The following is a 25514-nucleotide window of genomic DNA, read 5'->3' as shown; positions in this document are numbered from 1 at the left end:
GTAAATCAACTGTCAATATTCACAAATGGTGTATTTCTATGTTTGGAAATCACTAAAGAACCAACATTATTTGAGTTTTAGCAAGTTTTCTGGATACAAAATCATTACCCAAAAGGCAATTACATTTCTATACATCAGCAATGAGTTAGAAAACACAACTTTAAAATGATGCCATTTAAAATAACAACAATATAAAGCACCTAGGAATAAATCTATCAAAAGCTGTGCATGTCCGTTACAGAACTTGATTGAAAGATATTAAAGATGACTAGTTAAATGGGGATATATACTATGCTTATGGTTATTATATTCACTATTGAAAATATGTTACTGTTCTTCAAACTGATCTACAGACTCAATGAAATTCCAATAAAAATTCCAACAGGATTTTTTTGTGGAACTTGATGAATTGATTCTAAAATTTATATGGAAGAGTAAAGGGCTAATTATAGCCCTTTCACTCTTGAAGAAGAACCAAATGCAAAAATCAATTCAAGGTGGATTAAAGACTTAAATATGAAAGGCATAAAACCATAAAACTTAGAAGCCAATATATATATGAGAATATCTTTATGACTTTGGGATAGGGAAGAATTTCTTAAAGAACATACACAAAAAAATCAGAAACTATAAAGAAAAATATGGATAAATTCTACTACATTAAATTTAAGAACTTATGTTTTTCAAAAAAACCATTAGTTGAATGAAAAGGCAAGGCCCAAATTAAGAGAAGATATTTGCTGAACACATAATCAAAAAGAATTAGCACTTGGAATATATAAAGAACTCCTGAAAATCATGAGAAAAAGACAAACAACTAAATTAAAAATCAGACAATGGGCATGATTTAGGCATTTCATAAAGAGAACACAAATGGTTCATAAAAATGTGAAAAGATGCTCAACCTCATTTGAGTCAGGGACAGACAAATTAAAACCACAATGAGATACTATTTCACATCCACCAGACTGGGAAAAATTTTAGGGCAAGTGATGGTGAGGTTATGGAAAATGTGCAACTTGGTTTGACCACTTTGGTTTACTTAATAAAGCTCAACAAGTACTCTGTGACCCAGCAATTTCACTTCTAAGCATAAACCTTAGAAAAATTTTTGCATACGTGCACCAGGAAACAAGTGCAAGAATGCTCATAGCAACATTGTCCCTAAAGGCAAAAAACTGGAAAAAAAAATTCTTATATCTACTCCCGATAGAATGGATAAATGAATCGAAGTATATTCAAACAATGAAACTGCATTACAGCCATAAAAATGAATGAATTACAGCTAGAAGCATCATCACAGGTGAATCTCAAAGACACAGGCTGCCACATAAGGCTGAGCTTGCAGGCTGTGCGAGTGGGTTCAGTAAGCACTAGAATCTATTACACGCTCCACGTGCCAAGCTGTACACACTGGCACAGGCATGACTTCCCTGAAGGAAAGGGCGCCCTCTTAATTTTTTTAACTGCACACAGGTTTCCTGTGGGTTAGCTCTGGCCCTACAAAATCATAATGTTGAATAGAAAGACAAGTCATGGAAGTATATATATTCTGTATTATTCCATTTATGTAAAGTGCAAAACCAGGTAAAACTAAACAATGATGATTCATATGTATGTGGTAGAACTATATAGAAAAGCAAGAGAGTGATTAACACAAAATTCAAAACACTGGTCATTTCTTGGGGAAGGGGGAGCATCTAATTACGAAAGAGTTCGGTAATGAGGTTTGAGAGGTCTAAGGTATTGATAATGTTCTATTTCTTTGGTTGAGTAGTGGGTACTCAAGTACTATGTTCGTCATTCTTTATCCTATACATGTATGTTTAAAAAGCCCTCCTTATATAATCTACATAATTTATTTTAAATAAAAGAGATTACACCCAGGAGTACTGCCTGGAGGAGAGGGGACCCCAGTGTAAGGTCTGGGCAGGGTAGATTGCCAGGGGCCCAGGGGTGACGGTCTGAGTCCTAAGTGGTCACAGGAGGAGAGTCCTTGACTGCCTCATGTGCGATGAGATGGGAGGACTCCAATGGAATCCTTCAAAAGTGCTTCATGAAAGAGCAAATTAAAACCACAGCAAGATACCACTATTAGAATAAAAACATATGTCTGTACAAAAATTTGTACACAAACGTTCATTGTACTAGTATTTACAATAGACAAAAAGTGAAACAACTCCAATGTCCATTAACTGATGAATGGGTAATAAAATGTGGTATATCCATACAATGGAATATTATTCAGCAATAAAGGGAATGAAATACTGATAAATGCTATAGCATGAATGAACCTTGAAAACATGCTAAGTCACTTGTGGTTACAAAAGACCACATATGGTGTGATTCCATTTATATGAAATGTGTAGAATAGGCAAATCTACAGACAGGAAGTAGATTAGTCTTTTTCAGGGGCTGGAGTGGATATGCGTGTGGGAATGAGGAATGATTGCTAATGGGTACGAGGTTTCTTTTTGGGGCAATGAAAATGTTGTAAAATTGACTGTGGTGATGAATATAAAGCTGTGTGAACATACTACAGGATGGGGAATTGTACACTTTAAATGGGTGAATTTTATGGTATGTGAATTATATCTCAATAAAACTGTAACCACGACAACAAAAAGAATGGCTTATATTTTTAAAAAATGACTATACCAAGTGTCAGCAAGAATACAGAGCAACTGGAAAATTTGTACATTGCTAGTGAGAATGCAAAATGGCACACAGCCACTTTCGAAAACAGTTGAGAAATTTCTTAAACATACTCCTACTATATGATCTAGCAATCCTATACCTAGCTATTTACCTAAGTTAAATGAAAACCTACGTTCACACACAAGTGTGCACACAAATGTTTATGGTGGTTTTATATTAATTGCTCCCGTCTGCAAACAACACAGATTTCCCTCTAGGATGGAATGGATAAACAAACTCGTATGTCCATACAAATGGAATGCTATGTAGTACTAAACGGAAGGAGCAAGTGATACAGACATCATCACAGATGAATTTCAAATGCACTGTGTTAGGTGAAAGACGCCAGACTCAAAAGGTTACATATTATATGATTCTGTTTACATGATGAGAAAGGCAAAACTTCAGGGACAGAAAACACATCAGAAGTTTCCAGGCATTGGGGGAGGTGCTGCGTACAAAGGGATATGTGGGAATTTATCGGGGCGATGGACCTGTTCTAGATCTTGATTGTGGTGGTGGCTGCATGACCGAACGGGTTTGTCAAAACTCACAAAACACTGTACACAGCACACTATAAAGAGTGAATTTTACTGTATCTTAATTTTACCTTAATAAAAAAAAATCCCCATTTCCCCCAAACAATTGTCCCATGAAAAAAACATCTCATGGGTCATGGGGCCCCGACGCCAGATGACAATTTAACAGCTAACTAAAATTGTGTGTTTGTTACTTTAACCCCTTCTCCCTTTAGGCCTGACCCTGGATGAGGAAATACCGCAGCTGAGGAGTACAAATGAGTTGAAAGAGTGAAAAAAGAAACTGATTTTGCCTCACCACCAGCCTTGCTCCCCCTGCCATCATAGGATTATCGCCTGAAACGGTATCAGATGGAGGGAGGGGAGCAACTCTAAATTGTTTAACAATTTGAGGTCTTGCTTATTACATTGAGCTAGACATTCAGTTGCTAAAATAAGACTGTTCGTGTGACTGAGAGGCCAGAAAAGCTATGGGATTGGCCTAAATTCAAATAGGGGCATGGAAACAGTCAGCTCACAGAGAGGATTGGAAGGAACAGTGGGAGAAAGAATAAAGCGACTTTATGATCATCTCCTTATGGAGTCCAGTTTGTTTAATACAGTAGTTACACATGCAATCAGTATGCTAATTACAACCCTTACCTAATCTCTACATGGGCTAAATAGGGAACTCCTTTTTGCTAAACGAGATAGCATTGCTACAGTTTAATAGAATATCGTAGAAAATGGGACCTATTTCCTGATGATCCAGCACCAAAACATATTTCCTGAGAAAGTGAATTGGGTTCACAAGCAGCAGAAAGGCGCGATTCTGTGATCTTAAGGTATTCAGATCCCACAGACACCAAATGATGTAAGATCTCTCCTCGAAGCAAAATTTGTCTGCCACTCACACCACTGTAACCCTGGTACCTAGAACAGTGCCTGCTGCAGAGGAAGGAAACATTTGTTGAATGACTGAATGAATGGAACACCATGATGCAAATAGGAAAATGAGAAACAGTGATGGCTTTTCTTTCTCCAGGTTTGAACTGCAAATTTTATTTAATTGCAATTAAATGATTTTATAGATAAGGGGTTCAGGAACCTATGACAGTGGGCTGAGTCCCAGCTTAATAAGGATACTGAGCATCATTTAAAGTTGGCTAGTAGAAACTGAATGGGTGATCCAAGTCATTGTAAATTGGAACCCTCTCTTCCTGCATAAAACACAAACTGCAAGGAAAATTTTCTTCGAATTCTCCATGGAGAATATTTTTATTTATTTATATTCTTCTTGCATACTCTAAAATGCACAGTGTGAATTTCCTTTCTTCAAAAAACAGTTGTGAGCCTGGTCAATTTTTCTGAGATCTTCGGAAGGTCTTCGGAAACGTTGCCTTAGGTTTGAGCTAAGCGAGTCACAGGGATTGGTCATGAACTACTACAAAATTACAGGAAATCTAGTTATTATCCAACAGTTACTAGAAAAGCATAAGAGAACATCAGACATACAGCCAGAGAGGGTAATAGAAGAGCAGATGCTATTTAGGTAATGGGATTTCCATACATACAACTCTATGTACAGTATCAGAATTCTCTTACAGACAGTAAATTTATGCTTAAATCATTATTTTAAGGGCACTCTAATATAAATACAAGTCTCACTAATTTTAATCTTTTCTCTTTGGCTCACAAATGCACGAAAATACCATAAACAGTTTTCAGAACTTACTGCATTAATATATAAATAAGATACATTACAAATGGGAAGAAAATACAAGATGCCTCTTTAACATGGTAAATCTCTGAATATAAATAAGCAAATATTTCATTTACCTACAATTAAACAGTCATTGAAGTCATACATGTGTTCTTCCCCTCCCCCCCAAGGTCAGACAACAGAAATGGACACAATCTACACAAATTAATCTCTAAAAATACAGCAATAATACACCTGTAACAATGACTCTGCTACTAGTTTCCCCTAACAGGATACAAATAGGGAGGGCAGGACTCTTGTCATCTAGTGGTGCTTTTTCTCATCCATCATCACTTCAGGTGGAAGAAACACTGACGACAAGGTCACCTCCTGCCAACAGCATTTCCCTTGGTCCCGACAACCTGATATTTTGAAAAACATCTTTCCTGGGTTGTTGGGCAAGCTGGTTTGCAGCATGTTTGGTCCCTCAGTAACTGCTGAAGGTGTTAAAGTTAATTCTCTTGGAGTAGGAGACATGCTGTGATCTATTACTAAGCCACACTCACTATACGTACATATGTGTATATGGAGAGAGGTATATATAACTGTACATATATACTGTGTTCCTAATGTGCAACTTTTTAAAAAGAACGTTATTTCCTGCTAACTATAACAAGCTTAAGTAAGGGTTTAACAGTATTCTTCAAGATATTATATTTTCCCTCAATGAAATGGCCTGTGTGTTTCAGTAACTTACGGAGGTTGTTCTAGAGTGTCAGAGGGGAAAGGGAATTCGCATAAACTCATGTTCTACAGAGGACAATTACAGATCCTGGCCCAGTCTTTCTATCTCCTCAATGAGGAAGTCGATATCAGACTGGGTAGCAGCTGGGTTTGAGATGACCATCCGGAAGAAGTTGGCCTTGTCCCCCTGAGGCTGGTAGCCAACCATGGTCGTGCCAGACTCCATCATCAGGGCTTTAATTTTGGGAGCCACCTTGTGATAGGAAACACAAAACAAGACTGAAGACTGATATTAACACCCCTCTCTTTTTAACAAGGCAAGCCATTTCTTGGTTGGAGAAAAGAGCAATTTGCTTTTTACTATTTATATTTACACTGACACAAACGCAAAGAAATAGTTTATGTCTAGGTTTCTTCAGTGACTAATATCTAACGACTATTAAAGACTACTCAATCATATGTTCCCTCAGAAAGTAGTGTGCGACTGAATTTTGAAAGTCAGTCATGGAACAATGGTAATAAAATAAAAAACAAAACCAAAAAACTCTCATGGGCAACAACACAAATGAGGGCTTCGGTATAATGTGGAGCCCAGGATACTGCCTGGCACATAGACTGTGCTCCACAAATTTTTGTTGAATGGTTAGATGAATGAAATATTATATAAATTAAATATAATACCAACAACTATAAATAATATGTAAACTAGATATAGAAATCAACAACTAGGATGAATCAGCATTAGAGTAGACCTGAACTTAGTAAAAGATATTTTAACACAGTTTAATATGGAATGTTCCTAGAAACATGCATATTACTCAGTTGCCCTGCATACAGCTGCTTTAATGAAGAAAACAAACCCAAGACAGGGGTACATCTTTTAGAGGCTCCCATTGTATCTGAACTACCGCAAGGGGGACAATCCAGACCCAAGAAGACTACAACAAGATGGCTCCCTACCACCCCAAGTCTTTATTTTTTATTTCTCCCCTGTTAGAAAAACACATTGGAGTGAGGACATTCTGACCAGCAAGAGAAAGTGCAGAGGGTTAGACGAGACAAGGAGAGATTCCATACCCTGTGGAGTTTTTCCCGTCGCTCAGGGCTATCCGGAACGCCCCTGAGGCTTTGTGGAATATACCAGAAACAGACGTTTGTATGCTCAGGCTGCAGAGATTTTCACAAACAAGCAAACATACAAACAAAATGGAAAATTATGAGAACTTGAGAGAAAGCTTCTTCCAAACCCCTATGCACCCTTGGTGGAAGTCTCTCAGACACACACACACACAAAGCTTCACGTCCATCTTGAAGGCAATGATACTTCTATACTAGCGAGAACAAGGCCCAGTTTATCCAATCATGTCTGGCAAGAGAGCTGTTTCCCATAACCAATTTTCTAGATGACCAAAGTTACCACCTTCAAATATTTAAATGTTAAAAAATAATTTTATTTGGGTAGTTTTAGAAAAAAGGGTATTATCCATCTTGCCATTTTGCAGTGCCTCATAAATAGAACATGCTTGAAACATAGTTTATTTTATTGATACCGAATATTTTATTGAGTTTATTATATTGATGCTGAATCTTTTCTTGATGGCTCAGGATTACCATAATGAACATTAATACTGGTTCTAAACCATAAGACAGGGCTTACTGAAATGCCCAGAACTGGTTAGTGCCCTGCTCTAAAGACTCCTATGATTCTGAGTTCTTCTGTATTCTTGCTGGAGTTATTCAGCTTCCTTCCTAGTCGCTGTTTGCCATCACTGTGCCTGCCTCTAACTGGCTTGAGATATCACATTTGTTTTTAATCTCCCAGTAGGATGTTTAAAATAGTATAAATGATCAGAGTGAGGTCCTGTGGGTAAAATGCATGAATACTGTATGATTGATTTGAACTGCTCAGTGCTCTTGCTCATTTGCTAACTCTCCAGTGTGTTCTTAATAGTTTAGGTTGCCTGATAAATGTACTAAGTTGAATGTAGGTGGTGTTATATTATACGAGGTTGTGAGTGGATTTTCTTTTATTCAACACTGGCTCCTATTTCAACTTTCTTTATCCAAAGGCAAGCTCCATTAGGGCATAGACAGTATCTGTTTGGGTCATTACTGTATAAACTAGCTCTTGGCATGGGGCAAGGCACACAGCAGACATTCAGTCAATAGTGGTATGACAAGTACTTCACTGTGCGCAATGTGGATATGAACTAAGGGCAGAGACATTTTTATCTTGCTCTCCTCCTAATGAATCTATGTGAAATAGAACTTCATTTTAGAGCCAGTCTTGGGACACAAGGATGCACTCATTCTAGAAGCTTCTTGGAACTGAGAAACTCTTTATCATGGAGGTTCAACACAATAATAAGAGACACATTCTTATGATAAAGAATGATAAAGGCTTCCGACCTGCCAAAGAAAGACCTCTTGTCTGCAAAATGCTGGCCATGTGCTACACCATTTTAGAGGAGGAAAAGTCATCCCCATGCTACGGGGAGAAAAGTTCATGGACCCAGAGGGAATTCAATGAAGAGAGCATAAGAATGAAAACTCAGAAACAGCTCCTGGCAAACGTGAGAAAATTTGGCTTCAAGAGCTTCCCTTAATAGATTTTCCAGAAATTCTGTACATATAGTCTGTGATGACAACTCACCTCACCATCAAAAACCATCTCAAATTCTTCTCTGTTTTTAATCTTAGCATAGAGGTATTCAGCCAGTTCCAAGCATTTGTTGATCTGATTTTCAAATCCCACTGTCCCCTGTTTTAAAAAAAGAAGTCATGTTTGTTGGTGAGAGGTTGCATTTCCCTGAGACGGGCATTTGAAAAGGCTATGCTGTCCTTGTCTATCGGAGATATACATGGGTATTCTTGGAGATGGTTAGGAAGAACCATCTAATTGAATGTGTACAGCTTCTTCTACCTGCAATAAAAGCAAGTGTGCCAACTCTCTTTTGAAGGCACTCTAGTCTCTGGGCAGTTATTCTCAATAGGACTTTTAGCTTCCTGCTGGTTATTCATGGCCTGGACCTGAAGCCTATTTCTGGTTTGCTTTAGGACAGTGCTACTCAAAGTATTATTTATGGACCGAGGCTACTCTACAGACTGTAACTAGCTCATGACCGGATGAGTACAGAAATTGAGAGGAATCAATCAGAAACGTTTATATCAACTGACAGAGTAACTTTATGTCTACTGAATCTAATTTAAAAAATTGGTGTTTGTACTTTGTATGGTTTTTAATTTCATTTGTTTAGCAATTCATCTTTATTGTCTTGGTGTATAATAGGTTAAAAAACCCTGACTGGTTCTTCCCCACAGGTAGTCTGAGAAACACTACTTCAGAACCCACCTTCATAAGCGGTGAGTCCTGGCCAAACATGTCCCCCACACTCCCAGGCAGGCTATCTTCCACACAACTGTGTATCATCCCTTTTTGGTGACAGGCAGGCAGGAAGATGGGGAAGTCACTGGTCTCGGTACATGCCCTGAGATTGCAATAGCTCCAACTATTGACAAACTGGTTGAGCATGAGTTTCAAAAGCCAGCATGGCTGATTAATAACAGCAGCGTGGGGGTGGTTGAGTGGGTCGGTGTTAACAAGGAGAGCAGATGCACAAGGCTGGCTTGTGGATGGCGAATGGGCCTGGGCAAAGTCCAACACTGGCAAAGCAGCAGGCACTGCTAAGCACACACCCTGGCCAGTCCACTTTCTGCTTGGGAATGAAGCTCGCACCAGGATCCCACCTCAGCAACGAATTCACTATGAGCCAAACTTCCGGCAGATGGTTCAAGACGTTATGGTTAGGCAAAACCAAGACTCAAATTGCTGAGACAGACCACGTGGCTTTTACGTTTCTAAATGATAGGGCTTATTCTCTTGTTGCAATTACAGCTACTTATATGCTTAAAATACGTCCAATTACTTTGGGGTAGAGATCAAATTCAGACTATTTCTATATTAAGATAAAATGATTTAATGAGAAAAAAACCTAATAATCCATCAAATTCTTCCTACAGAAGAAATATTTGACTAGATATTTCTCTGGAAAGCCTTGTCATTTTGGTATTAGGTAGGCCCAATCTTAAACACGGAAATTATTAAAATTAACTTACAGTAGTGATATTATAAAGCTATGAAATCAAAACCACCTTTACTTGATTGCATAAAAATACTTTTGAAACAAGTAGGCAAATGGTAATCCTCTTCCTCACCCATATTTTTGGTGAAATTCCAATAGTTTGCTTTTTTTCTAGACACAGAAATGCAACCTGAAAGACTGATAGATGCAGACACATCGTGCTTCAGTCGAGCAGCAGGATTTCTCAGAATAAAGTATACATTTTCCAGAATAGTGTATAAAGTACAAATAATGGCAAAGCCATTATTTTAAATAGAACTTAAAACTTTCACGTATATCCCATGATTCGTGGCTTTATAAAGGAATTCAGGGTTCTGCACAGAATAATGCAGTAATTTTATCTTTATCTCTTTCTCTACATCTGCACTAAATAATTTCAGCATCCCTAAGGATTGCTGTGGAAGTCCTTATCTTGGCATAATTTTTAGTTCTTATAAGAGAAAGTTATAAAAAAATTTCATGCTAATTCAAATGGAAGAGATTGAACGGAGGGAAGGAGAACTTGATATAAGGAACAAAGTGATTTCATTTGCAAACAAAGAAAATACAGTTAACTCAATTCTCTAGATATTGATTACAGATAGCGAATTGTCTGTGATATATCTTTGCCTCTCTTTTGCTAGGCAGCCTGTGCAAATTACATTTCTGCTCTATTTCCTGAATTCTCTCCTTCATACCTTTGCTTTCCACATCAGCCAGAACTTGAAAATGTCCACATGGCGGCCACACTGAATTGCCTTGTCCCCAGTGTCGTAGGAGACATCATACTGCTTGTCTGGCTGGAAGAGGTATCCTGCACACATCTGGTTGCATCCTTGGAGTATACCCTATCATGAAAATCAAGACAATTGTGCATCCGTATCCACAGGTCGGACATGTGGATGGCTTTGAAACAGGGCTGGCTGGACTCGGGGCACGTGCAACCTTTCTTCTAACGTCTTTAGGAAGCCTTGCACTTGCTCTGATGTCCTTCTCTAAAACCATCCCTGGAAAAACCTTTGTCCCTTTCCCTCTGTCACCTTGATTAGAAAACGATCTTTTGTCTCAGATGCCTACAACAAGGGCCCCACTGTCCCCCTCGGGACATTTGGGAATGTGTTTGGGTATCTCAGGTTGTTTCAAAGACTGAGAAGTGCTATGGCATTTCCCCAGTGGGCAGGGGTTGTGGATACAAACTTTTCAGTGGGTGGGACAGTCTCATGCTGTCAAGAATTTTCCTCACCTAAACCTCCCCCTAAAAAGCCTTCCAGTCTTTTCCAGGGTCTCCTATGAAATAAACAGTCACTCTACTTAGAAGTGGAGTAAGGAGAGGAGTAAAGAAGTGTCTCCTACAGGCTGGAGACAGACTTTTTGGGAATGCCTCAGTGTGCAAAACTTTTACTGGAGCACAGTGCTTTCGAGGGCAGGGTCCTATTATTGGACGCTTAAAGGAGGAGATAAACCACTAATTCACTTACAGAAGCTTTTTGGTCAACATTCCTCGTTGTCCTAAGTTGACATTTGTAGTTGATGTTCCGCCTAGTTTATTTCAGCTCTTGGGACCAAAAATCATGCTAAGAACTTGAAGTATGTTCCAGTGACCACTTTGTGTCCTCACTGACGTGAGAATTGGTAGCTCACCCAATGGCTCTCACTTTTGTTTGTACTAACATGAAGGAATGGGAAATGAAGTAATGTCCTTATCATTTCTGTCACTGAGAGGACCTGGGCACTGAACAAGGAGGAAGGGCAGTAGAGAGCAGAGGCCAAGAGGAGGCACTGGGCTAGCTGAAGGCTAACAGATAAGGCCAAGAAAGAACAGCAGTGGCAGGCTCAGTGGGCTGTCAATCTTGTGAGTTCGTCCACAAGTACTGTAAAAGACCCCACGCTTTGCTCTCCTCATGCCTTCTAAAGGATGTGCAGGCCGCCAGCTCATCTTTGGAGGGAGTACAGACCTTTTCCTTGACGAGGATGGCAGAGCACTGCAACAGCACGCCCATCATCTTGTGAGGGTTCCAGGTGACTGAGTCGGCCCTGAAAGAAGCACGTGATAGTCTGAGGAGAAGGTACACGAGTCAGCAAGAGACAACTGTCCTCTTGAGGAAAACACCCATCACAACTCAAGTCAGTACACATTTTTGATGCTTAGTCCCCTAAATTGGCTAATTAAGTAGTAAACAAATATTTTGCAGGCAGTCTTAGGGTACTAAGTTGCAGACAGACTCTTCGAACTAACTGCTACTGATAATAGATAATATTTATGAAGAACTTATTATGTGTCCTATTGTTCTGAGAGATTTATAGGCAGTACGTCAGAATGGTGTCATGGTTAAGAACTCAGGCTTTGAAGCCAGACTGGCCAAGTCTGAATCCTAGCTCTGACATTTGCTAGCTTGGGCAAGTTACATAACTCCCCTGTGCCTCAGTTTTCCATCTGTAAAATGGGGAGAATAATGTCTACTCACAGAATTGAATAAAGGATAAAAGGAATTAATAAATACAGAATGCTAATAACTGTGCCTGGAATACTTAATTCTCACAACAATCGTATGATGTAGGGACTATTATCACCTCTATTTTAGATGGAGAAACTGAGGCACAAAAGAGTTAAATACAGCACCCAAAGTCACACAGCTGGAAGTGTTGGAGCCAAGATTCAAGTTCAGGGGAACTAACTGCAAAGCCAGTGCTCAGAACCCCTCCACCAGCCTGCCTCCCTCTAGGCAACAGACTTCGGCTTCTTTCTATCTTCCTGTTCTTATGTATAAAATGGGCTGGTGATGCTGACCTACCTACTTATGAGGTAGTGTGAAGAGTGACACCTAAACGCAAGGATCAGTTGGACACTTCTAGACTTTGACTACTTAGCAGCATTGTTTACATGCTAAATGAACATGATGTTGCCAGTTTTTAGGCTGCAATGATAGCTTAACGAGATGGTCTCATAGCAACCACATCACTCTGTCAGACACAATTAAATGGTTAAGGAACATACTAGCTAGGATGTTACGGAAACAACTAAGTGTAATATATGATGATTAAGACTGGGGTAAGTTGCTTCAGTAGTTTACAGACTCCTTCCCAATGGCCTGGCCCACAGCTGGACTCTGCGCTTTAATACCTATGAAGGATGTTTTCCCCAGACATAGCAATTGGTTCAGAATTATGCTGCCTCTGCTCTCCCTGGAGCTAAATCCTTGCTGTGAATTTTTAACCTCTTCATCTTGCGTAGGTCCTATAGAGGGAAAATAATTTAGTGACTATAGGGTGTGCTCTGTGTTTCAACGAGAAGAGAGAAAGGCCTGAAGTGCATTTCCCCTAAGTGCCTAATAGAGAAAAGCTTTGTGAAAGAGACCTGTGAAAAGTTATAAGAAAAGTCGAACAAATGCTTATCCCATTAAAAAGCATCAGCGTCAAGACATATTTAAAAGGTAGTGGATTTAACCAATTTTCTCATAGCTTTCATCACTGGGTCTTTAAAAAGTTATATTTAGATATCATAAACTATCTTAAAGAAAATGGTTTTCTAAACGTCGTAAAGGTCTGAAGTAAATGATTCTTTGCTGCTACAAATGGAAAATAATGAAACATACTATGGATTCAATTTCATTCAAAAGACATATGTACTTTAATATGTTAGAAAAGAAAAAGGCTAGTGCAAAATGTTTCACATTTTCCTAGACTTAAAGATGGAAAATGAAAATTGCCTGAGAAATTTGTTTGCAGTTGCACTGGCTCATCTAAACTTAGTATGTTATCCTCCAAGTTATAAAGTCATATAACTGCTTCAAAGAGTCAGTCCTACTCACTTTGACACTGGCCTTTCAACACTGACCCTGAAAGGAAGAAGCACAGCAGATGGAACAAAAACTCAAGCCAGAGTCCTTGATGTGAGAAGCCACTGGTGTGCTTCCCGTCCACCTCTCCAACCTCAGTCTGCTCTTACCACTCACTTTGCTCCAGCCACACCGGCGCTTTGATGGTCCTCTAACTTGTCAAGAACAGTCCTGCCTCAGGGCCTTTGCACTTGCCCTTCCCACCACCTGGAATACTCTTCCTTATATCCTTGCTTCCTGTCTCCCTTTATTCCAGTATCTGCTGAAATGTCACCTTCTCAGAAAAGCCTCTGACCACCCTGTCTCAAATAGCATGCCTTGTCACTCACTGTTATCTAACCCGGTCTTATTTTTCTCTACTGTGACCAGATTAAATATCTCTTTATTTATGGACATCTAGCCCACTGGCATGTAAGCTTCAGGAGGGTAAATCTCTTGGTTGATTCATGTACTGGATACACACTTTTTAGAAAAGTGCCCTAGATGGCTGGACTGAAGGCAGGTAACTGAGTACTCACATCCATGCCTGCCTGGATCATGGTAGGTGCTCAGTAAATATTTGCTGAGTGAATAAACAAATCAATGTGAGTTCCTTTTGGACCAATATTTGGGAGTCAGGTCAAAATCCTATTTGGCTTAGAACACCCACTGAACTTGAACGATGAATAAGAAAATAAGTAAGTTAGGTGAGCTGAGGGTCTGCCCCCTTTCCCAGCAGTGAGCCGAATGAGAAAGCAGAGTGAAATGAATCACTGCCCCTTCCTACACCACTGGCAAACCCTCCTTTTGCCTCCAGATCCCTGCACTGCTTAGTCTCTCTCCTCTCCCACCTGGGCACCTAGCGATAACACCTATTGTCGCGCTCATCACATTGTGTGCAACTGTTCACTTGTCTTTCTAAATTGTGAACTCATTGAGGTGAGGCCTCATTTGACTGGGAAACCATTCAGTTTTGATTTCCCAGTGCCTAGTATACAATAAGTGCTCAATAAATGCCTATTGAACTAAAATGGGCTTAATCAGATTGAAATAAGATATGTGGAATCCAGGCAGGGACATCACAGACCCCGCAGTGCAGCATGTTTGATGGCCTGAATGGAAGGAGGCCCGGAGCTCAGCCCTTACCTTTCTATGCCACTGAGCTTATGGCGGTGCTTCCTGGACATGAGTAGCCCACCGCCCCAGGCAGCCTGTGGGGCAGAGAAAGGAGAGGGAGGGGGAGCGACGACGTTTAAGAATCCGAAACCAGTCACTGCACACCTCTAGTAAAACATGAGAGAGAGCGTAAACAGTGAAAAACATAAGCCTCTCCGACAAAAGGAACCCACACTGATTGTTCAACCAGTGGCAGTTGTAAATAGTCACCATTTGTCATTTCCTCTTCAAAAGTTCCTCCAGGTTAGTGTTACAGTAGCTGTGTGAGTGATACAGGTAAATCAGGTTTGAGCCTACGGTGCTAAGACCCACGGCCCAAAGCACTCTGGAAAGCCAGACACACTCCCTGAGCTCCCCCAGGAGGCTCTGGAAGTGACATGAAGGACCGGAGCCTGCCATCTGACTCTCCCCAGGGTAGATTTCTAAGGGCTCCTGAAAAACTCAGAAAGCAGCAGCTGGGCTTGGAGGTCCCACAGCAGCTCCTGCAACAGCATGACATTTTTCTGGGTACCCTGATGCATGTCAACTGAATAGCTTGGGATGCCATGGGACACGAGAACAGCCTTTGTTAGTCATTTGTTCAACAGCAGGGCAGGTTACCCCATTTTCCCCTTGTGAGAAGTTATATCCATAAGAGAACAGAGAGAGACAAAGGAAAAACACACCACATATGTGAAACCCAGCCACACATGTGAAAATGTACCTTTTGTGTTCCTGGGAAAATTTGGCACTAAATCTTAGTTGATAACACCTTCCACATACCACCTTATTTTTCCTACATGTACCGGATACATTTTTTTTTTCTTCTCCAGAAAAGTGTCACAGATGGCTGGACTGAAGGCAGATACCTGAGTGTTCAGATTCATGGCCACTTTCTCTATGTTCGTTGTATCTTATATTTTTTTTACCTCTGAAATCAGTTATATTTAACTCTGTAGCCATTTGTCCAGACAAAAGTTTCCTGGAAAGGTGATGGGGACCATATTCTAGCAGGAACCACAGTAGACAGCAATTGGCCAGTAAGAAATTGGATGAGTCCCAGAGGACGTACAGGCCCGAGGTGTGGCCCCGTCACGAATGGCCAGCTGGGGGCCAGAGAAGAGTGGGACTAATGTGGTGTGGAGGGAGAGCCGGTTGGGGCATTGGGAGAAGCTGGAGGCAAATCATAAAGCAGAGGTGCTTCCACCCCGCCGAGTGGACTGGTTCGCGCTGTGAGTTATAGCACTTACATCGACGTGCAGCCAGAGGTTATATTTCTCACATATATCTGCAATCTCCTGTATCGGATCAAAAGCCCCATAAACAGTTGTGCCAGCAGTTGCATTGACATAAAGAGGAACGTATCCCTAGAAGGGAAGAGAGACAGGCTGATTAGCCTTATTAGCCTTCCTCCTTTCCACTTGAAGTAGAAGAATTGTAGTAGCATTTATTTCTAACAGACATCAGCTAAGTTGGTGTGGCATCAGATACTCTGAGGACATTCTTCGTTGGTTCATTCACTCATTCATTCATTTACTTAACAACTATGTTTTGAGTGACGTTTAGGTGCCAGGCCTTATAGATGCTGGAATACAGCAGTGAGCAGAACTGGCGAAGATTTACATTCTCGTGGGGAGTGACAGACAATAAACAAAATTAAATAAGCCAAATATACAGTATGTTTGACAGTGGTAAGTTCTACGGCAAATAATAAAGCAGGAAAGAGTAATAAGAAGTGTTTGGAGCGATGGGCAGGTAGCTCTGAATGTCATCTAGGTATTGTACATTTGAGAAGCTGGGTTTTTCTAAGTGTATTGATGTAATATTTATACTGAAGCATTGTTTGGTTATTTAAAACATGTCTATATACTGTGAAAGCTGAAACATTCACTAGTAGTGGACGTGGTAAAATTTTGATGTGAACAAGAAGTAAATGAGGAAGGGGAGTGATAGGGCTAAGACAGGCTCGGGGAAATCTATGAGTCCCAGGGGTTTTTTTGATACTCAGCTCCACCTACGCTCCTTGCTCAGTCCTGGTGACATTTCCATCCATCTCCTCTACTGAGACCCCAGCAAACAACAACCGTCAGAGGAGGAGGTACAAGAATGTAACCAAAACAGTGAGTTGGTAAATGGCCTGACAGCTACCTGGCAGTGTCTTGTGGATAAATCTGTTCTATGAGATTTTTTTGTTTTAATAGAATTTATTGGGGCTGGATTCACCAAGCATCATGGGCCATCTGCCAGGGCATGGAAGCACTTTGCTAAACAGAATCCTAAGCTAAAATGATATTTGTTAAAATAAGATCATACCTAACAAGTAGCAAGTGAAAACAATTAGATTGTATCTTCATCATGCTCAGTAGTGGATTTATTGAAGTACATCAAACTAATCATTTGGCACAATGAAGATAGGACAAGTGGTTTAATAACCGAATTTTTCATTTTTGAAAAAAAAAGTTGACATTGTATAGATACAGCTTTAAAGCCAAACCATCTCACAAGTTGGAAGCAAGCAAACACCTGAGAATAGAATTTTAGAAACACAATAAAATTATCTCTTATATTATCAAAGACTTTTATTGTCTAGGGCAGAAAGAAGTTATTTCTAAAAATTTGTATTCACTAGAGTCTAGATGCACCATAGAGTACATACCTTTTGCTTGGCTTCAAGAATTTTTGCCTGTAAATCAGCTGGAATTATTTTCCCCCTGTAATTATTATAAAAGGAGAGAAATTAAAATGAAGAACCAATGAAATTGCACATAAAAAAAACTTTAGCAGCAGCAAAAAAGTAATTTAATAGGATATTCTCAACAGACCATTAGCAGCTTGGCACACTGTACTGAGTCAGTCCTTAAGCACAATAAAACAAATTTAACAGATGAACACATTTAATACATCAAGAACCTAATATTCACTCTCTCCTGCCTACCTTTCATTGCACTTTATCAAAATCACATTGTCGGTTCCAAAGCCAAGTGCAGCCCCAGCTTTCTTTATGGAATAGTGACTCTGCAACAAACAGAGGCTTGAGGTTAGAAGTTAGATGGTCTCTTGGAAAACACAATCCATGAACAGGAGCACCCAACTCACATGTTCTGAGGTGAAGAGGACCAGTTTGGGCACCGCCGCCATGCCCTTTGTCTTAACTTCCGGGAAGTACTTGTATCGAGCAGCCATGATGCTGTACATGTTGGATATAGCTCCCCCTATCAGCAAGCAGACACATTGGGAAGTGTTGAGGCTCCCTCATTATTGTTTCTAACAACAAAATATGACCTGGTGTCTCAAGAAACAAGGGAGGTCAGAGAGGGGAAGGACACTATCCTGAAAGGGTTTGCTGGCTTCCCTATTGCCAGGGCTTCCCTCTGGACCCTTTGCCCTGGGAATACAAATAATCATACTCATTACCAAAACCATCTAGGCAATTTGGCTGATTCACCTACTCCAGCGTCCATCCCACCTGAAGCCTACACAGAAATCTAAGAGGTGGCAGCAGCAGTGGCTGCAAAGAGATGGGTGAATTACAACCTTCCTGCTTCCACTTTCTGTTCAGTCTATTTACTGAACAAAGATGAATCTGTTCTCTGAGTCAGAAAGACAGAGAAAGAGAGAGAGTAATGGAGCCTACAGAAGGAAACTGTGACATTGCCTGGATACTCTCCTCAAAGAACAGCCCAACTGAGCTGACTCATTTAAGAGACCTCAAAGTTTATTAAAATAAATCCAAACTCATGCTTACTCAAATAAAGATGCAAGGAGAACTGAGGTAATTAGTTATTTCTGGCCCATACAAACTAATCACTTTTGCATCAATCACTTGGCAATTAAACAGGCAAATTCATGGTTAGCTTGTATTGCCTGGACAATTGCAATTCTTATTTCTTCTCTTCCCCTTGTACACGATCACACTGTCTCTGATGCCATCCCAAACTCCTTCCTACTTCCAAGAATATCTGTCTTTGTTTTAAAGATTCTTATTGTATCTACATCGAACTAGAGATTCAAAGTAGATATACTATTCTGATCAAATCGCTCAGTCAATTGATAATCTTGATTCACTGATCCCCAGTTTAATCAAACTACTGTTAACAGGTCAGAGTTGTTTAGCACGACTTAGGTCAAGCCTTTGTTAGTTTGTACAGATTTAGGCACAGCCTTTGTTGGTTGGGACACAGAGAATCTGGCACTCTTGCTAGCCTTCACCCTGACAAAGACAGGAAGGCAGAAGTATTGAGAAATATATTTTAAGGTCATTATTCTTCATGTTTAGTGTTCTCAGGAGTCCCAAGAATCCATACTACAAACCTTGAGGAGAGTCAGGGAAAGAGAACAGAAACCTACCAGGAGAAAATATCCCATCACCATCTTTACTTGACCATCCAACTATCTCTCTCATCTTCTTAAGTGTTATTTGCTCCATGAGAACAAACACTGGTGCAATTTCATATGTAAACCTGAAAACGTGGTGAGAAAAAGAATGAAAATAAAGAAATCAAACCACTTATTTGGGGAACACACATGATTGGTTGAGTATTTGTATTTGGGTTCTAAAAAAAATTGTTCAAAACCACTAAAACAATTCATTTCCTGGAAATGCATTAAGTTACCAATCACAAAATGTCAGAAACCAGCCTGGGTTACCGAGAGAGGTGGTGGAAGTCCCTGCCTGGTGATTCTCCACCAAAAAAATAGATTCTTATCTGAATGGAATGTCATAGGTGTCGTCCACCCAGAGAAACAGAGGGAAAGAAAATGATTTTTATGGGTCCCTTTCACCTCTAAGACTGTAGGACAATTCCAATATTAATTGAAAAAATATATTCTAAGTTCTACATAAAATTGGTTTGCAGCATTTTAAAAAAACCTGTTTTATACAATCTATAAAATCCAGAGCCAAAGTCTATCTTTTAAAAACACTGTAAACATCCGAAAGCTAACTGTGAAGGTAATTGGAAATATTGACCCAGGTTTTAAAGATCTCAATATAATTATCTACATGGTTTTTCTACTGATAATCCCCAAAGACAGCTATGTTTCTGTAATTCTCTGAAGTCAATATCTGTCAAGAATAATTATAAGTGATGATTTTCTAATTACAATTATAAATATCAAGACAATGGTCAACTGGCATACACAGCCAACGGTGGGCATCAGATATCCTGGTAGGTTAGCTTTTTCTTCTAACGAACTGATTTAAAGGTAGCAAGCCATGTTCTTCTCAAAGCAATTCAAAACAGAAGCACAGTCTGGTAGACTAGTCATTGAAACAAGATCGTAGTACCAAGGATAGGGCTTAAGAGAAATCAAAGAAGGTCCATCCATAGAAAATTAAGCCAGAAAACAAAAAGCTATTTACTGACTCTGAGGCTCTTTGCCTTTCTTCTTTTCGCTCGGTCTTCTTAAGCATTAGAGTCTGTGGGCTTGGTTCAGACCATGCTTGCTGAAGAGAGATTCCTAGATTGACTCACCTGAGTGATATGGGGAGACTTTATCATTGATTAGGGTGTTTGGGCTGAATGCCAGTGCTGAGGACAAATGGCAATTCTTGCTGCCTTGATAATTTGAAAATCTATTTGCAAGGATGAGATAACAATTGTTGTACATAAGACACAGGTGAAGCTACTAAGTTTTAATCATGGAGAAAAAAAGCAATCAAATTAATCACATAGGGGTAAAAGAGGACAAAGAGATCCTGGAGGATCCTCAGGATATATCTGTTGGTAGAAGAGTTTTGTTTCCAAAAAGAATATGTTCATTTTCCTTGGACCCTTGAAATTTAGGAGAAAGACCCTTGGAAATCATGTGTTCAGTTACCATCACCTCTGGAGGTCACAATCATGCTTTGGTTCTGCTCTGAGCCCCATCACCGTAGCAACCAACACTCCCTCATGTCTGATGGCCTGATAAAGGAAGAAGAAGAGAAGGATTCCTGGTTTAGCCTGTGCTTCTGAGTGTACCAAGAGGCAAACTCATGATGTGCTTCTAACCATTCTTGAACAAACGTGTTATCAAAAGTGTCACTGATTTTTGGAAATGTTGGAATGCCAAAAATGTTTGTGTGGTGAAGAGGAACTGGTGGCAGTGTGTGTGCTGGAATTGCACAACACCCAATGAGAAGGCTCTCTGGGTTAAGGCAAGGAACAAATGGAATCATACACCGTAATATCAAAACCTTATCAAGGATTGGATGGAAGCTGAGTTGGAGTCAAGTCAGTGTTAGATGCCAGGCAGGAACCACATGGGGAAGGGTGAAGGGATGGAACTGAAAGGCCAGGGGCTTGGTCCACATCATGATTTGAATCAATTTGGGCCCCAGGTTTGCATGAATTATTGATCCTGTCTAAGGACCAGAATATGAGCATTACTCTCAGGATTAGGAGGAAGAGTCTCGAGAGTTTGATCACGAGACTATCTGATCTCATCTATTTCAATTTCCTTATTTGTACCAGGCACCCAATTCCTAAACCTTTCTTTCAGTTCTGTTCAACAAATACTTACTGAGTGACTATTCCCTGTCAAATGGCATCTTACGTACTGAGGAGACAAAGATGTTATAAGACACCATTCTCAACCTTGAGGCGGAAGCTTACTAGGATGAATTCAGCATCTTATTCTTGACCTTGGTGCATTCTGTTTGACAGACTCTGCCTGGGTTTGAAAGACTAGTTATCTCACAGCTAATACCAAGCTTATCCCAATTCATGGTCTTAGTCCTGACAACCTCTCCTGGAAGCTGGCAGATTGGTCCATAACTGTTGATCCTCAGCCAGGTCTGACAAATGGGCTAACATGGTGTTCCCTGTTCATGACGCTTCTCTGACCCTGCCTTCCCATCCTAGAATATGTTTACAACTGAGAGTCTGCCTGCACCCAAAGTCTTATAGAAGGCCTTGAAGTTCACTCTAGAGCAGTGGTTCTTAACTTAACTGGGGTCAGAGACGCCTGTGGGAATCTTAGGAAAGCTATAGTCCCTCTCTCCAGGAAGAAAATGAGGATATGCACATCATTTTGTATACAATTGTAGGAGATTCTCCTATTGCAACCTGAACTCTAAGTTAGGTACCCTTTCCCTAAATGACAGAAGAAAGCAGATAAAGTCAAGCGATCAAAGGCCAAATATGGATTCAGAAGAAGCTGGTTAAATACTAAAGCCAGAGCAGAAGATGATGTTTCAAAATCAGAGAACAAGAAATGAAACCTGCAAAAAGCTCTGAGGTGAAGCATAAGAACCAAGAACATGGGATTAGAAGTAAGGGTATAAAATAGCAGGATGGTGACACTCATGGAATGACACTAGGAGAGTTCTGAGCCTCTCTTTATGCTGAGTAGGGTAGTGAGTCAGCCCTTTTTTAGTGGTTCAACTCACCTTCCCAGTGGGATTCACTCTGAACTAAGGCAAATTAATTAAGAAGCTGTGTTTCTCTTACAGCGGAGTCTGCTGGTTGCTAACCAATATCATTTTTCCCTTGCTTCATTCAATTTTATTTAGAGTTGCAATTTACCCAGATCAAAGACTGCATTTTCCAGCTTCCCTCCCCAGGTGTGGCCATGGGACTAAGTTCTCACTAAAGGATGCTATGGAAAACGTTGTGTGGAGCTACTGAGATGGTTTCTTTAGAAGGAAAGAGTGTATTCCCCTTTTGCCCACCCACCCTTCCTCCCCTCCCTTCCTTTCTTCCTTCCTTACTCCCTTTCTCTACCAATTCCTCCTCCCTCCCTCCTTCCTGAGTTCTAGAACACATAAGTGATGGTTGGAGCTCCAGCAGCTAGCCTGCACCATGAGGTGACTCTGAGGATGAAAGCCGTGTGCCACAATATGGATCAGAAAGGCACAAGGAACCTAGATCCTTGGTGACTGCCAAACTGGGAACTTCTTTAATGAGAGAAAGAAATAATTTTCGATGTTGACACTCCTTTTAGATTTCCCTGCCTTACAGATGTGGCAGGTGGTCCATCTTTGCCTTAAAAGGAACTTAGTGAACCCCTCTGGTATCCAGAGATGAGGAGAGACAGAAAAAAGAGCTGGGGGCCAAAGGGATGGGTATGAATGGCGACAGTGACCTGTTGTGTGAGGGGGGGGGCTGTCTTTCCTAGGTGTGTGCATGGCACCTTGCATATATTGGGCAGTTAAGACTGGTGCCTTTTCTAGTCTTCAGAATCACTCTATAGGATGGATATTATTACTCCCCCATTTTCCTGAAGAAGAAACTGAGGTTCAGAGAAATTCCATGCTTTGTTCTAAGATCTCACAGTTAGTATGTTTCAGAGTCAGAATTCCAAGTCATTTACATCACAGCTGCTTTTCTATGACAAATGAGACCTGTTCACTGCAGGTTCCTCTCTAACAACCTGCCTAGTAGTATAAAATGACTGATAGCTCCCATATAAAATTCCTCCTGTGTAATTTCTATGAAAATAAAGCACTAGATACTTGAAATCATAACCTCAGAACAAAGGGCTGTGATAGATCTTGCCATTAAGATTATGTATTATCACTAGGAGCTTGAGGGCAGGCTATTGTTTACAGTTGGGCACTGCTCAACTTGCACAGTTGTACTTGGTGGCCCTGTTTTGGAAAAAAAAGAGCTGTACGTGCTGTGGACAACCACACATTTGTAAAGTTTTCTTTGGATCTTCACTGGGTCCTTGCTTGGACGAGCACATCTCGAAGCTATATGCACAGGCAGGTATAAAAGCATGAACATAAGTGTTCTTTCTATTCTAACGGATACTCACACTTTGCCACTTGAATTAGGATATTGGATAGTTCTTTTAAAAAGACTACACTGAGGCATGTAGTTACTATTCTCTATTACCAGTGCTACCCAAACTCAATGATGGTACAGTTCAAAAAAATGAGTATATCACTAATTAGATCCACTTTGCCAGAGAAAGATCCTTTTGCCCCTCTTTCGCAGACTTATTTTGAACACTGTTCCCAGTTCGAGAAGGAACTGTCACAAGGGAGCAAATTTCTGCATAAACTCCTGACAGTGCTGCCACATTTCATGATCTTCCAGGGGAACCGGCTTAGAACAATTTCTAGATAATAGTTATTACTTCTTCAGACAATGCCTTGTCTCTAGCACTGACAGGAACTATTTCACTATTTTAAATAACCTTCTCTATCGATCTGTTGGAATCGGATCATATTTTATAAATATCCACTATTCAGTACAGCTGCAATTACTATGTGCCATTTAGTTGGACTGGCCTTGACCTCAGATGGCTGGGACATATTTTAGTGTTTCATGGCTGAGCTGAGGTAAGAGAAGAATGAAGGACTTTGATTTTATGAACATATACAAAAAAAAAAAAGAGAATTTGTGAGATTTCTCTGGTTGAAAAAAGACTTTTAAGAGAATATCAGGTCATAAATGATTCAAAGGGGTGAGTTCCTTTTATTCATCTGGAGATTGGGCTATATATATTAGGAAATCGCAGCTGAGAGGCCTACAGAATACACACTTAAAGACAATGGGTGAATTCAGTGCCTATATTAATAGGGGTACTTGGGCCTTAATGGATATGTGCCTTTTACTCTATTTTTCTCATTTATTTTCCAAATAGTTAAGCTTTTAAAATAGCTGTACACTCTAATTAAAATAGTTCCTTGGGGTGAGATGCTTCAACTCAGCATTAGTGTCTTTTTTGAAGTTATAATGAGTATGTTATGATGTCTGTGCTTGCTATTTTTATCTCATAAATCATACTACAGTAAAGATTGCAAAGCAGAGCTTTTTGGTTGAGGAAGCCATACAGGCAATTGTATCTTTGACCCCAATTCCTCTTGGCCCTTTGCACACTTGGTGCTCCAACACGGACATGCCGTGAAGTTAACCATGACTTGCAAGCAGGGAGCATGAAAACCATTTTTGTTTTCAATCAATTGAATCCTTTATGCCTTTTAGCACTAAAGGCTTCACTTGTCACATTCGCTTTTAAAAATTTGTCATTGTTGTTTTAAATTAGCAAACAAAGCAGGAATCTTTAATTAATAGAAACTTTTCCAAATGTAGTTAAGTATTGAGAGTCACAGCACTAAATAGCTTTGGAACATCCATGAGCCAAAATATAATTTTAAAGTGTCCTTTCAGGTTTTGTGGCTGGTAGTAGTTTGTTTAAGAAAAACAGAATACCTTGAACTTCAGTGACTTACATTCTATCTTGATGTCAAATGGAATTTCTCATTTTAAACAATACCACCCTTTCCCCTAAACTCATTTTTCAAATCTACTTTACCATGAACTTAAAAAGTGAATGGTTATTTTCTAAATATTTCCACAGTGACTAAAATCCATAGAATTCTTATGTAGCCATTTGAAAATTATTGTAGAAACTTGTTTCATTATTTTCCTCTGGATGCTTTAATAGAACATGGTGCCATCATCTGGGTGTAAAACATTATCATAGTGTTGAGAGGAAAAGACAGGACTCAGTAGGCTATGACGACCCTCCATCAACTTGTGACCTGTCTTTGTCTTCAAAGAGGGCATGGCTATGCAGAAGAAACTGTGGGGTGATTGCAAGAAGACTACCCAGCTAGTACTTGCACCCACCAGGACCTTAGAGTCAGTTTCATATAAATTTACAAAAACTTAGAAACAAATGAAGTCTTTACCTATTCAAACAAGGACAGCAAAAAATGTCAAATTCAGAAAAACAATCAGTTATTTTGAAAGGAATATATACTGTATCACTGCCAGCTGAATTCTGTTTCAGAATTTTTAGCTAAGCAATAGGCTGATCAGATTGG

At 39.9% G+C, this 25514-nt stretch overlaps 1 protein-coding gene across 1 annotated transcript in view; it reads right to left on the bottom strand.

Annotated features, from left to right (window-relative positions):
- Positions 1-3801: 3801 nt before the first annotated feature.
- GAD1 (glutamate decarboxylase 1) overlaps positions 3802-25514 on the bottom strand; it is a 40521-nt gene continuing 18808 nt past the window's right edge. Inside the window, exons 7-17 of the mRNA XM_044768729.2 lie at positions 19100-19212; positions 17849-17964; positions 17688-17767; positions 17409-17463; positions 16003-16119; positions 14744-14808; positions 11738-11816; positions 10481-10630; positions 8315-8422; positions 6739-6828; positions 3802-5914 (exon numbers count right to left, since the gene is read on the bottom strand). Of these exons, the coding sequence (XP_044624664.1) occupies positions 5741-5914; positions 6739-6828; positions 8315-8422; positions 10481-10630; positions 11738-11816; positions 14744-14808; positions 16003-16119; positions 17409-17463; positions 17688-17767; positions 17849-17964; positions 19100-19212 (1147 nt within the window). The 3' untranslated portion in view covers positions 3802-5740. The remainder of the gene's footprint in view (positions 5915-6738; positions 6829-8314; positions 8423-10480; positions 10631-11737; positions 11817-14743; positions 14809-16002; positions 16120-17408; positions 17464-17687; positions 17768-17848; positions 17965-19099; positions 19213-25514) is intronic.

Source organism: Equus asinus, chromosome 4 (genome assembly GCF_041296235.1).
Source record: "Equus asinus isolate D_3611 breed Donkey chromosome 4, EquAss-T2T_v2, whole genome shotgun sequence".
NCBI lineage: Eukaryota > Metazoa > Chordata > Mammalia > Perissodactyla > Equidae > Equus > Equus asinus.
The sequence above is the reverse complement of the archived record's forward strand: the minus strand, read 5'-3'. Positions and strand labels throughout refer to the sequence as shown.